The sequence below is a fragment of the Rhyacophila brunnea genome, unplaced genomic scaffold, assembly GCF_057557595.1.
Source record: "Rhyacophila brunnea isolate RB1 unplaced genomic scaffold, BYU_Rbru_1.0 scaffold_3, whole genome shotgun sequence".
Lineage (NCBI taxonomy): Eukaryota > Metazoa > Arthropoda > Insecta > Trichoptera > Rhyacophilidae > Rhyacophila > Rhyacophila brunnea.
Genome location: NW_028232965.1, coordinates 42,111,987 through 42,127,260, shown reverse-complemented (window position 1 = coordinate 42,127,260; position 15,274 = coordinate 42,111,987). Strand labels below are relative to the sequence as shown.

The 15,274-nt window shown below is 32.1% G+C and overlaps 1 protein-coding gene across 2 annotated transcripts in view; it reads left to right on the top strand.

Moving 5' to 3' along the window:
- LOC147068386 (piwi-like protein Ago3) overlaps positions 1-2,068 on the top strand; it is a 47,460-nt gene extending 45,392 nt beyond the window's left edge. For both annotated transcript variants that reach the window (XM_085952050.1, XM_085952049.1), the window contains exon 17: positions 1,282-2,068. In XM_085952050.1, the coding sequence (XP_085808176.1) occupies positions 1,282-1,546 (265 nt within the window). In that variant the 3' untranslated portion in view covers positions 1,547-2,068. The remainder of the gene's footprint in view (positions 1-1,281) is intronic.
- Positions 2,069-15,274: the final 13,206 nt, after the last annotated feature.

Here is a 15,274-nt window from a genome sequence, read left to right as displayed (position 1 = left end):
GGGTGATTTTTTAAATACTTTTTTTAGTGTATATCAATCGTAATTGGATATAAACAAGATGAAAATAGAAATAAGAGTTATTTTCTTTCATGGAAGTAAAAGTTTAGTGGACATAATTACTAAAATTACGTTAATAACCATATTTCAAAAGTAATCTAAAATATTTTAAACAACAGCGTATGTGAATGAAAAACGGATAAAACATGTTAATTTTCCTCATTTACAGGTTTAACACACATTGAAACTATTTTTCTAATCCTTCTTGAGCTCATTTTTAGTTTTTTTCACTGTTGAGAACGCATATTCAATAAGACAAATCTGACAGCTGTTTTGGTCTCGCGCTCTCCATAGTATAATGGCGGATAAGCTTCTGTGGCGTGCCGACATAACGACCAAAACAATTATGCCACAGAAAATAAATCTCTATTGTAAAATATCTATAATTATTTGAGCGATAAGACTTTGTGGCATGATACATATCGATTTATAGAAAAAACCTACACTCAAATGTCAAAAATCGTAAAGTTGGCGCTTGAGCTCCTTTGGCACTCGGCGCCTCATATAGCAGTGATGACGAACCTATGGCACGCGAATGTTTTATGTTGAAGAGAAAAAAAATACTTATAATAATTTTTTTACAAATAACTTACATAATATTAAAATATAATGCCAAAATATAGCCATGCGTATTTTCTTCAGTTTCCAATAATATTTTTACCAATCGATGCGCAAACGGAAACGACGAAATCCATGCATAAATGACAGATCGCATTGTGTAAAAAGTAGCAGGCAGGTACGAATAATTATTACGTTTAATTTGCATAGATCAATCCTTAGGTTTTATGTGTCACATAATATTCTCGCACTGACCCCATCAGACGGCGGGGGTAGCCCCAATTGATAAATCGATTTACAATCATTTTACAATGCTTGAGGTCACTATAGTGAGAGATTGCCTCATCTGATCGGAGAAATTTGTGCGTAAAGAACCAAATACAGTAATACTCAGGAACTCTTATCAAAATTTTTGTACTTTTTCATTATTTTTTCATCTTTTCCCTAAGAAAAACTGCCCAACACGTCATACAGTCAAAAAATAATATTTGGGAAATTTTGGCACGTGTACGTAAAAAGGTTCGCCAACCCTGGCATATAGATATTGTGTCATAACGAACATTAAACTACTTTCAAAACTTATGCCAGAATTATCCAAGACGTCGGTTGGTTTTTTTTTACTATTTATACGCACACTAATTCATATTGCGTCTTCATCTCTTTCAGTTATGATTTCTTCATAGTGCCGCAAAAAGTGCGCAGCGGGACCGTCACCCCGACCCACTACATCGTTGTGAGCGACACATCGGGTCTGTTGCCTGACCAGCTCCAGCGTCTCACCTACAAATTATGCCACATGTATTATAATTGGCCTGGGACGGTGAGGTGCCCCGCGCCGTGCGTCTACGCTCACAGGCTTGCGTCTCTGATTGGCAAGAATGTCCGACGAGAAAATCATCACTCCCTGAATGACAAACTTTTCTATTTGTAGACATTTTCTGTATGCAAATAATGACTGGTTGGTGCTAATGAATGAAAATGGTGCTGCAGGGTTTTATCTAAAAATAATGTTGGTATTAAGAAACCATATTTTTCATCCAATTTCATTGTTTAGAGTAGACTTAAAATTCGAGTATTCTGCCTAATTTATTTATGTTACCATTATAAAATTACACTAATTTGATTTTAAAAACCCGAATTGCCGAAACCATTACACAATTTTTAGTATACAAGCCAAGCGTAAAGTTTGGTGCCAAATGTAGGTCCTATTTAATAACTGTCAATATGTGTGACCGTTGTTTAAACTATATGATGATATTATTGTACAAAATATATTTAATGTAAAGAATGCATTATGTATCTTATAGTCAAATTATTAGAATTTATCATACATAATTAAAATTTTGGTGAGTTTCTTAAAACGTGTATGAAAACATTAAATTTACAAACATAAATTCATTATTTTTCAATATTTATTTCTTGTAAAATTTCTTTCATAAGCTCCACAGACATTAAAAAAATTTGATCTCCAAGTTTTATGTAATTTTTAGTATTATTTGATTGAATTTGCAAGGTTACACTGTTATATTATTTTTTATGCAATTATTATTTTTTTGATGTGCCGGCAACATGTGTCAGTAATAATATTCATTACATTACTTTTACTTTGCGAGCCTATCTTTAGTTACTTTGAACGAATATTCTCAGGCCAAGTTGCAGTAACATACACAAGAGCCATGCCGGTCACCCTATTTAGGAAAATATACAGTACATGTGCCTGTAAGCACTGAATAACAACTTAAAGGTAGGCCTTCCTTGCCAGTCACCGGTGACCACGGCTTAAATTATTTGGTTGTTCGTTTAAAAGTTCTTCTATGGCTTAACAGCCGGGGTGAATCTTGGCCGCCTCAAGTAAACTCCTCCCCTCCGCCTGGTCCTCCCATTTCCCTCGCCAGTCTGAATTTCGGCTCTCACAAAGTTACATGATGCACTTTTTACTTTAAATATATTTTTAGCACCAATTCTTCAAATAGTTTTTACAATATGTACATTGTTAATAATGATAATACAACAAATTCAGATAAATTATTATTTTTTCAATAAAAATTGAGTGTATTTTCATAGCAATGAAATAGTACCATCGATTTTTGGCACCAATCTTTGTACCTGGCTTGTAGACTAAAGATTGTCTATTGAAACAAAACCTACTAAAACAGCTCTCTCCAACTCTGTAAATGGAGGGTTAGTAAGGCGTGAGGGGGGGCGCCATTGAAGTGACTATTGTAAATTTATTTACAATGAAAAATATGTTTTTTCTGCTCTAGCAAGCTGATCTTCTAAGTTGAAGTTCCATTTTTATTTCATTGTTTGTATTAATTTGTCTATGACTCACTATAAATTTATTTTGTTGACTCCTGAGGCTTGCGTCATATTATGTATTTCAGTATTCAAAATCCTGTCTTAATTCTCATTATAATATAAAACTTTCAATCAGAATTTTCTGTAGCAATGCTTGATGGTTGAGACCACATTCTTCAGACAGGGAAAAAACAAAAAACTGTTGTCTATTATATGCCTCCCTCTTTCATTTTTAGTGAATGCTTTGTTTTGTTATTTCTACTTCAATGGAGCAAAATGTTCATATGTGATTCTATTAATCAATTTATTAATCAGGTTTAACCTGATCTGTGCCGGTAGGTTTTAATTTTAATAAAGAGGTAATAATTTTTTAAATAAAATTTTAGCATGATAAACAAGGACTTGCAATAAATAAAATAATTGCCAAATTTTGTGGAAAAGCACCATCCATGTAAATGTAAGTTGTAGCAGTGTGAATAATAAATTGATATATTATGAGTTCTTTGCATTACAAAGACATATCCGGAACAAATGCTCACAATTCAAGGTTTCACTGTACTTATAAATGATTTTATCTTATTTTAATTAGTGTTGAGACAATTTTTTTTTGACTTGTAATTTTGAAACCCTCTAAAGTTCACAAGTCATGTAATGTGTCGCTTCGCATTACCACTCTAATACTCTTAGAATCATATACATATTGTCAGGATCAAATAGTTTTTAGCTGATGCTATGTACACAAATGTATGGAACATCATTTGAATGTGTTTACCGAAAACTAAGGAAATCTCGATAATACTGTTTTTCTGGAGACGGTCTATGGTTTCTGTGATTTTCATTATTTAAAAAAATCAATATTTCATTTTCGATTTTATATATGAGAATCAACTGAATACTGTAAATTGAATATCCGTAGTCTTAAACATAAAAGTTTACAATTTTGGTTTGAATAGTGCTCCGAGTGAAGACATTGTTTTGTTCTGTTTGTGTTATTCTTTGTTTCTCACTATGAAAGTGCTTAAAACCGATTCTGTGCCAAAGCGAATATGTTCGCGGATATGGCCGGCCATACAAAAAACGCCAACTTATTCGCCTGTCTTTGAAGACAGAATGCCAGTCTCAGGCGTTTGTTTTAAATAATTTAAAATTCGGAAGAATACTGGTCCAATAATTAGATATTTAGCATATGATTGGTAAGTGTGATAAACTTTCAATATATTAAAAGTTCATTTTTGCTAAAAAATTTGCAGCCTCACTTGCTGCCATACAAAACCTCCCGGCACAGATCAGGTTAAAAAATAACATCTACGAGGGTAATTAAATATGATTTTCCAATTTGCTCATTGTATATCAATATACTGTAGACTAGAGAATCATCTCTTCATTATACAATAATATTACATTCGTATATGTAATTATGTTAAATAATTTTATTGAAAACGGTATATATTGTTACTCAGCTTAGGCTGAAATCTCACAGGAGGCAGCCTAGCGAAGTATAGAATTTGCGAGGATCGTATGTGTCATTGCTCAATACAAACAAAAAGGAGACAACACCCTGCCCAAAGTACAGTAAAACCTTGTTAATACGAATTCCACGGGACCGGAAATCGAAAAAAAAATTCGAAATATGAAATGTATGGGGGTTAAATATTAAACTTTTGAAAAAAGAAAAAATTTTGATTTTCATTAATTTCGTTTACGATCATAGATGTGCCTACGAAATTTACGATTTCGTGTGTGTTAATGGGTCATAAAATGTCAGGATTATTTTATATTACCTTCTTAAATAATTTATGATGTTTTAAGAAAAATCTGTCACAATTTTCAATGACTGGCTCATGAAATAGTGTACTTTATTACGATTTATCGAATATTATGGAGAATTTCGAATTATCCGTGTTCTTATTAACAAGGTTTTACTGTAACGAAGTGGTGAAATCTTTGCCTTCCGTTATTTCAGAAAGTCAATCAATGACATTTTTTTACAATCCAATATGGAAATCGACCGTAAAGAAGTGATTGGCAAAGATTTCAGATCGGTTGAACCAGTAATAAAAATGAATGGTGAGTGGCACTCTTCACTCAACCAAAAGCATCCACCTTCTACCCTGTCATGCTTCGTGAGCTTTGCAGCATTAGATCACTATTATGTTGGTGAGTGGTCACACCACTCGCAAAATTGACCTTGCGATTGAAAATTGATTTTTGTGGGCATTGTGCCTTAGTTTCTATGTGCTTATTTCATTATTAAATGAAATAATTGATTATTATTATAGTGATAGCAATATATTATACTCAATGAGTTTTTCCTCTGATAGGATGAATCTTCCCCATACTAGCAGAAGTTAGCAAGTTGAAAGTTTGATGACACAGAGTTGACTACTTAATGAACATACCATTTAAATTCTTAATAATATAATCTATATTATCTGATATATAAGTAATTCTATATCACCCTTAGTTTTCGCCACAAAAGCCCTCTGTTTCGGTAAATAAATTTATCGACATGAAAATTTGCCCAAAATTTTAATTTATCCACCAAAATTGGATTATTGTGTAGTCAAATTTTTAAATCTAATTCTCATCTCAAATTACCATTTTATGACTCACACACATACTAACTTCTGTCAGTACCGGGTGATACATATTATATAGAGATTTACTTTGGTGTTCAAACTATCATCGAAATAAGCTGAATGGTATTAAAAGTTACAGTGAGGCTTCTATATTTTGGCCATCTACAAAAATGCAATATAGAATGACGGAAACAGTGGCATCAGGATGGATGTGATAAGAAGGAGGGACATTATGTTGTTATGTCGGCCAAATATAGAAATCGTCCTGTATATCGTATAGTTATACAGTAGAACCTCATTAATAAGAACACGGATAATTCAAAAGTTTCATGAAAAAAAAGTTCCTTCAACATTATTTTCATATAAAACCATACCTTTGATTCGAATTTCGTAATTTGAAATTATTTCAGAGTTCTAGCATATAAAAATATTGAATAAATCGTAATAAGTACACTATTTCAGTGCCCAGTCATTGAAAATTATGACAGACTTCTTAAAACATCATAAATTACTTATTTTAAGAAGGTAATAAAAATAATCCTGACATTTTATGACACACGGAACCGGAAATTTGGTAGGCACATCCATGATCGTGAATGATATTGATGAAAATAAAAAATCATATATTTTTTTTAAATTTCAATATTTTTCCAATATAATTTCATAATTTGTAATTTGATTTTCGGTCCCATGGAATTCGTATTAACGAGGTTTTACTGTAATATGCTTAAGGTGTCATTTAATAATTATGTTCATGTTTTTTTATGTAAATTAAAAATGTATTTTGTTTGTTATTGTTTATATGTTACCAACTGGGTTAGAGGTTATTAGGATTACAAAGATGTGTAGTACCTACAGGCAAATCGAGAATAGCGGTTGAATGTTCAATTTGCAGACGATACTCATTTGTCCGTTTGGTTCTCCATGAGACTCGACATCCACCCCCAACACCATACTTTAATACATTGGACGCTAAAGACGCACCTAGCGCGTAACGATTAGGTGGCCATTCGATATAATTAGCATGCTAATTAAATGTGGTAATTAAAGAGTAATTATCCGCTCTCCACTTTGTTCTTGCCTTTTCTGTTCAAATCTTTTTCTAGACTCATTTAAATTGGTCTCGTCATGTTTCTGTTATTCCAAGTTTCTAGTTTCATAGCATTGTTACCATCTGTTAACGTCAGTTATATCTTGGATTTGTGTATTTTTAGGCCCATTAGTTAATTTTTTTTCTACAAGCAGCGAGATGGTTATTTCCTAGAATGGTTTTAAAATGTACATTTATACCTCCAAAACAACCCATTTTCCAAATTCTCAAGCGCTCATATGTTCATATGTTCATCATATGAGTTGACGAGATCAAGGGAGAGGATATATCCTTGAGAAACTTCCTTTTTTGCACTTGGAATTTTTCGGATTTTACAGTATTCACCCCTGTTATGGCAGATGCACTTATAGAGAGGTATTCCATGAGGCATATAAGGGGTCACAAAACTCTCATTTCTCAGAGGATTTCCCACAATTTTTGCTTTTGCCAAATAAGTTGTATTTTGATTATTACAATATAATAAGTATAATAAATAAAATCATTATTAGTACATGTCTTGACTGAACCTACATTTACACCTTTGAGCCCAATTCTAATTATTGTGAGTTTTCCATGAATCATAAATATTTATTTACATATTAATGTTGACTTTCAATCCTTATAACCCAACCACTTGTCTGTTTTTAATTTAAAAATAACTGTATTATTTTACTTTATTCCATCATGATCTCATAGAATATATACATTTTAGGAGAAAATGGGATGATGAGAATAAAAAAATCATAAATGCACATTTTCTATGATTATCTGTAGAATATCATTTGACAAACAGCAATATGTTGTAACGAATCCACAAATTAAAATATTACAGAAGGTACAGAAAACTGTATATCATAGCTTTCTGAAAAAAATCTAGTTTTTATGTGTCATTTTTCCATGAATGAAAGAATATTGGTATCAAATCGCATCTTATTTATCAATACATCCATACATCAGAAGTTACTACATTCTATGTACAATAAAATTATGCCGTAGCTAAAGCGGCAATGTGCATCTATTCTATACGCAAGGCTGATATCGAGGGTAGTTTATCATATTTATGTGTTGAGATATTATAATTGTTACAGTAAGTTAACCGTCAAAACTGTCTATCTCACTCTAAAAGTTAACACAGCCAAGAGAGGTGCTGTTTAAAACATACCACTTTTAGACAGTTCAGACAATTAACTTATTGTAACAATTAACCACCCCGATAGATGATAAACTACCCTCAATAGCAGCCTTGTGTATAGAATATATGCGATGTTGGCCAATAACAACGTCATGAGTCTGAAAAATTCACATGTTGTTTTTCAATGTATGCTTGAAGTCAAGTGTATGGACCTAATAGGTTGAGCAAGTGGTCAACATACATTTTTATTTAATACAACATACATTGATTTAAATTTCTAATCACCGATTGTGTTATCCCCAGATTCTGATCCAACTATAGTTCCATATTGTATTGATGTGAGGTTCATAAATCTTTTAATATATAGATAAGGGTGAAAATATTTGTGTAGAAAATACCATAAAACAGAAAATACCATAGTGCAGTTTGTCAAATGATAGAACCACACAATATCCTATAATTTTATTACTGACATAAAATACCCAAATAGTATTGTAAGACTAATAGAGGTGCTGAGGATTAAAATGAGTACAAGTAAAAATATAGTTATGTAGTACCACATTTTCACATCAAATTATGCATAAAAAATTATTCTAACATAAGAAAAGTTATAAGCATTTCATTACTAAAATTAGATTACATTCCGTGAAGTCATGTATATAAAATATTATTTTCATGTTAACATAGGTATCTAATTTAAATATTGTTGCCTGACTTGCATCAAATACTAAAAAACTGATAAAAGTATAGATCTATCAATACTTTTTCTTGGAATAGTAATAATGGATAATTTGAAACCAAAACCTCATTTATAGCAGTAGCAAAGGGTGGAGGAAGCCTGTTAATATCTGCCATAAATAGTGCACACTAAACTTTGTCAGTCATGCGTATTAGTTTTCATTGAAATAAGACTACAATTTACAGATGGTGTGTTTTTAAAATTCAATTAAAGCCTGCGAAAACCAAGCCATAATAGATAATAGTCAAAAAATACTCGTCCATCTCTATAAAATATCTATAATTATGCAATTAAATCATACATAACTTTGGATATTTTATAGATAGAATAATATTTTTTATTTATTATAGTTTGGTTAGGCAGGGCTTAATGAATTAAAAAAATGAACCAACAGTATGTGTAATATAATGTATTCTTAATCCAATGAAAACAAATGAGTACATATAAATGAAAAAGTGTGCACAGTATACCAAAACTATTATGGTTTGGATTGTCAGGGTTTAATTGATTTTTAACAACTAACCAACACCATCTGTAAACTGTAGTCTTATTTCAATAAAAACAAGTACATATGACTAACAAAGTTTAACGTACACTATTTATGGTGGATCCAGCCTACCTCCACCCTTCGCTACTGAAGTGCTACATTGAAAACAGTTATGTAGAATGTGACATCAAATGATTAATTTTGCGCTACATTTAATCAACTTGGTTATAAATACACTAATGGACAGCTTATACTTTTAGAATTATGCACTTGGACATTGTCAACTCAAGTAGAAAGCTGATACATTCACAACGACTGGTCCTACTTTTTCCGCCTCTCCCGTTGTTGTCTATGGATGACCTGTCATTGTAGAGTGCTCATACTGACGCGTCTGTCGTGTTCACACAGGGAATGGTTTGATTTGGATAGATGAGTTACGTGATAGGTAATACACTAGCTACAAATGTAATGGAATTTGGAAATCGATATTACCACCGGTTTTTGTGAAGGACTAGTCTGACTTTGACAGCTGATGAATAACAGGAATTTATATTATTTATAAATAACACTGATAGTTAATATATTTGATGTGAGAATTTTTTGTAATTCAATTTGAAACAAGAAAGGGCGAATCAATATGTCAAGCAATCTGGGATCTGATTTTGACAGCTGAACAGTGGACCACTCGTTGCTTGTGCAAAAAGATATGCTCAGGCGTTATTAATCTAAAGATGGCGCTGACTTGGATCATTTTAATCCTCAGCTCAATTATTGTCATATTAATATTATATACCTAATATTGAATTTATTGATTTTTACATGTAAAGATTACCAATTTGTCATTGAGTATTTGATTTATTTTCATTTTATTATTATTACCTATACTTTCAAAATAATTTTAAGATATGATAAATTTATTATAAGAGTTTCCTATTACATTAAAAAAAAAATCTTGTTACCATAAAATTTGTATCTTCTTTTTTATTTTCATAAAAACTAATTACTTAAAGTGAAAGTACAAATATAATTATTTCTTTATAATACATTTTATTATTTAGTATAACTTTATATACTATTCTGATACCCTGCCAAGTCTCCTCACACATCTCCCAAAATGTCATTCTTTTCTTTTAGTTGAAAAAAACATCTGAATATCGTGAATGTATTGTATTGAACTAATAATTTGTGATATCCACAATGTGGTAAAAAAAAATCTAATATTGGAGTACTATAATAATATATACTAGCCATTATCTACCGTCTACGGTTTCATTATAACCTAAACTAAAGTCATAATCGTCAAAGTCGTAATCTTTTTATCACCAAATTATAGTACGCGATTCAAGAAATTATAGTATTTCAGCAAAAATTAAGAGTACGCGTTTTCATCCTTTTGTTTCTCATTAAAAAAACAATAACAGAATTTGAGAATTTCCGAAACTCTTTTAAGTACCCCTCTGCTTTCCAGCGAATTCAAGAATTTCCATTTTAAATCAAAGTTGAGGGTTTTTTTTATCTCTTTCAAGCAACTTTTTTCCTGGGCTCACAAAATTTTCTTACAAAGTTATAAGAAATGAAAATATAATTAATATTAAATTAATATTAATTATATTTTCATTTCTTGTAAAATGGAATTCTACCAAGTAAATGCTAACTCAATTAATTACAAAGTTATAGTAAGTACGGAAATATCGAAATTTTAATACTTACGGTGTGTTTTTTTAATGTAAATTACATTTTTTCAATATAATTCAAAATAATTACAGTATTTTGGGCATACCTACTAATATCGTACATAGTATGCGGACCAAAACTTTAGCAAATAGTATCTATAGGCAACACTAGTTAAGTGAGAAAAAATATATTCTAAAAATCAGGGATTCACCACCTCCGCTGCAAAAGCACCTACCATGAAGATTTTTTTTTACAAAACAGGAAATAAACAAGGGAACCAGTAAATTTAGGGTGGGTTGATCAGTGCTTCTCAAACTTTTTCATACCACTGCCCCCTAAATCAGAAAAAAATAAATCCAAGGCTCCCCTCCCCAAAAATTTTAGTCTTTAGTGACCAATAGTACTTCATTTAACATTAACAATGACATATTAAATGGACGACTCACTTCATACCCGGCGCGCACGAGAAATTGTGCATGAAAGTCATTCACAGATGTATAGGTAGATGTCACGTGACCATTGACGTATCCGTTTCCATTATGGGATACAAGCTTCGAGAATTTATAGTAATATAACCTTTATTGTAATGGCGTATTAGTGTCATGACTCATTGCGTTAGAAACAGATTCTCGGTTACTTACGACTTCTCGGAGATTAGACGCAAGTGAGCCCAGCGAATCACAGGCGATTGACTGTCCAATGGTTCCTGCCATTCAATTGCATTGAATAAACATTCATCAATATCTTAAAATGGCATATAATAAATAATACTAACACATGCAAAGTGATATCCCATCTTTCTTGGAGTGTTTAGTAGATTTTTTTACAATTTTTAACTAGGCACATTGGCATTTTGTAACACAATAATAACGGTGGAGTCGAAACCTGACAGTCAGAAATTTTGTATGGGCAGACCCAGCGGTGTCGCCAGACCGCTTGCAAGCAGAATGTTCATTTGAGTGTAGGATACCGATATTAAAATATGAATTTCGCCATCCGGCAGACCCGACACAAAGTGAGTGTCATTTTATTTTCTAGATGCTTCGTCCATATTAATGTCATTGAACATTAATTACATTTTTATTAAAAATAATAGAACATTTCATGTACTTGCTTGTAAAACAAAAATTAAAAAGAAAATAACTTCAAATTTATTACAGCTACACCCTACAAAAACAATTTAATGAGAGGGGGTGATTGCATATTTTTACGTAATAAATCAATATCCGGAAAAATGTTTGAAATGATAATTCTGCAGAGTTTGCTCCAAAGTCTCCGTTAAAAGATATGACCTGTTTTTATTTTTTATTACCAGTAATGATGAAAATGCTGTTTCGCATAGGTAGGTATGTTGTCGCAAAAGGAATTATGATTAACAATGCTGCTTTTGCGATTGACGGATATTCTAGCTGTCACCTTATCCAAAATTCTGCAAGACTTCTTTCGAATTCAACTTCTTGGGAATTATCCGATCTAATATCAACCAATTCTTCTCGAGCTGACCACGTAATATTATGATCATATTTAGGGATTTAGCAAATTAATAATGGTGTTCTTATTCAACTGTATTTTTGTTACTTATTCGTATATATGTTGAAAAATCGTTGTGATTCGACAAGGTGATCAAGTATAACACTTTTAATCGAAGTCGAGAGTGATATTTTATTGGTGATAAGCAGTGACGTCCCTAGACAAAATGCCGCCCCATCTTATACAGTATTTTTTATCATCCTTACATGACCCCAATATTTAAGAAATGTATTGTATGGATACATTACCTACTAACAAAATATATACCACTAAATCCAATTTAAATGCCATCTCTACTTCAATAAACAATATTGCGAGTCCACGGTTTCAGATACATTAAAAAATACGCCTGACAACTTTCAAAACACGCGAGCTAGGTAAGTACCTATATACCTATCTATAATTCGCAAATCTGCACGTGTCATTGCTGGTCATCGAGGACGTGACGTCCAACGACAACAGAAGTAAACTAGACATCGCGAAACAGACAAAAAAGTACAGTCCTGTTAAACCTTTTATGTTAATTCTTAATATACTTTGTTTCCAACCAGTGAGCTGATTTTTTTAATCGAAGGATATTTTCATTATTAGGTACTTACTAAGTTTAGGTACCTATTTCTATATAATATACCTATTGATTCTCCTCGAGTTGCCGCCCTTCAAGTGACTGCCGTCCCCAAGCGACGCTCAATCTGCCTACCCCCACGGGACGTCACTGGTAATAAGACACTCTCAATCAAGTATGAAAACATGTCGGTGCATCCTTGATTAATACCTTTTGGGCCACGAAGAAAGTTTTTTTAGAAAGCTTGTAGTTTGATATTCAGAATTAAACTGTTGATATCATTTCTGTGAACAGAAAGATTCAATTCATTTACTAATTTGCTAAATATGTAGCAAAACACATCCATTTTTCATCATTAAAGTGGGAAGAGAGATCTGTTTTTTTGTCACGAAGATGCGAGGTTCGAAGTTCTAAGGTACTAAGTTCTACAATTATTATCCATATCGGACAAAGTAATGTGATCGTGTAAAAATTCGACCTCGAGATTTTGACTGATCTGTATCAGGTATCGTCCAGTGATCACGTTATGATTTTTGTTTTTTTTCAAAATATTCCGCGGCTCCCTGGCAGAAGCTCTACGGCCCCCTGGGGGGGCGCGCCCCCTAGTTTGAGAAGTACTGGTTTAGATGATGAAATCCGCACATTAATATCGTGTTTATGGAATTTTACATTTCCAAAGCTGTTGCAATCGATTTTACCTTTGGATGCATTCAAGATAAAATTAATATTAGAGCTATTGTAATCACAGTACATAAATAAACAATAATAGGTAAGTAGGTAAATCATAAAGTCTAATCTCATGATTGCAATCAATAATGTCATGGCTCTGCATTTTGTTAGCCATTAACTTATTGTTATGAAAATAATAATAAATGGCAATAATTACCGTACCTATTGTCCTCGCAAACATATTTTACCTCTTTGTAATTTACTATGTGGAACAAAATGTGTTCCAGTTTTAAAATATCAAATAATGAATTAATTCTTTTTTATTTTTGCTTTTTGGATTGCTTGGAGCTAATAAAAACTCTGACCTACGTAATAGTCACTAGTGCATTTGAAATATATTTAATTTATATAATATAAGTTATATTTTTAAGAAACCATGGATATAATATTGATTTTTTCTGCAAAGCAATAGAGTTATCAACGATTTTTTTTTTTAATAAATACTGCACAACTTTGCATAGATAGCTATACAGTGACACTAGGACCCCGTTGCTTTTTAATCCATCCATCATACATTCGTATTAAACGTACTGTTGGTTCATAATATTATGTTGAATACCTACCTATTAAATTTAACATAATAAGTCAATGTAAGACATTTCCGGAGGAAAATTACTGACACTAATAAAATAATATTTGAATGATGACAAAAAATGGACAAGCCACTATGACCGCCTCCATTACCTATTATTCTACCGTCAATGAAATATCATATTTTAATATCTATAACTTTCTACGAATATCCTATGGATTGGTTAAATTAGCCGTCAACAAAACCTTTAATTTGATTTAATAACGATAACAGAACCGCCCCACCCTTGCAAAAATGTACATAGCGCAGGGGCGGCTGAATTTTAAAGGCGGCCAGAATCCGTTGTTTTATTACATTCAATGTTAAATTTAAATATTTACCATCCTTCTCGTATGGCTGTAGGATGCACATACAAAAATAAAGGCACCAATATAATTAATTAATTATTAAATATATATACAAATTATAATTTCTCTTAATGCGGTTGTTATTATTGGCAATTGTCATTTTTAATTTTGTTCTATATGAACGGTTTTGCGGTAGTATCTACTGCTTTAAATAATCTTGCCAAATTCGGGAGATTGAAGTATCTTTGGTTCGATTTATTGTTGGCGGCATTAATTAAGTAACGCTGGATCAATATTTGAAAACCGTTCATCAAATCCTATCGAAACACCGTTATAATTGATGTAACTATACATTTTTGAGTTTACGCTATGCGTTGCGAAATTATGCCCGTCTCGATCATAGGTGAGCCGATTATTAATAAATTATGTTTTTTCGAAGTTTGGTGACCGCTTTCAAAAAAACAAGAGCGTTTGAATTTGTATGTATACAACCCATGGCCCCCACATCCTGAAGCGGGGCCCCAAGCCACGATTTTTGGCGGACCTTCAACCTATCGCTAAGGCCTTGTCCACATTGTGCGTGTAGGCAAGGCCTGATATAAGTGAAACAATCACAAACACCCAGGCTTAGAGAAAATCACATAAATATATTGTAATCTCACGGGGCACCGAGCCCAGAACTCCCGGATGAAAGGTCTGGACTACAATTTCATCAACACAACTAGGGCATTTCATAAATAATTATTGTCTGGTAGTTTTTGACCTACACAAGTACAAACTTTCAGACGACAAACATGAAAAAAAAACTATATTTTGTGCTGGTAAACGAAATACAGACAAGTTACTTATGTGTCTCAAAAGTATTGGCTACTTTTAAGCAAAAATCAATTGTATTTCTCACGAAACAATATTTTCTGTAGGTGGGTGTATTTACAATATGTGCATATTACATGATAA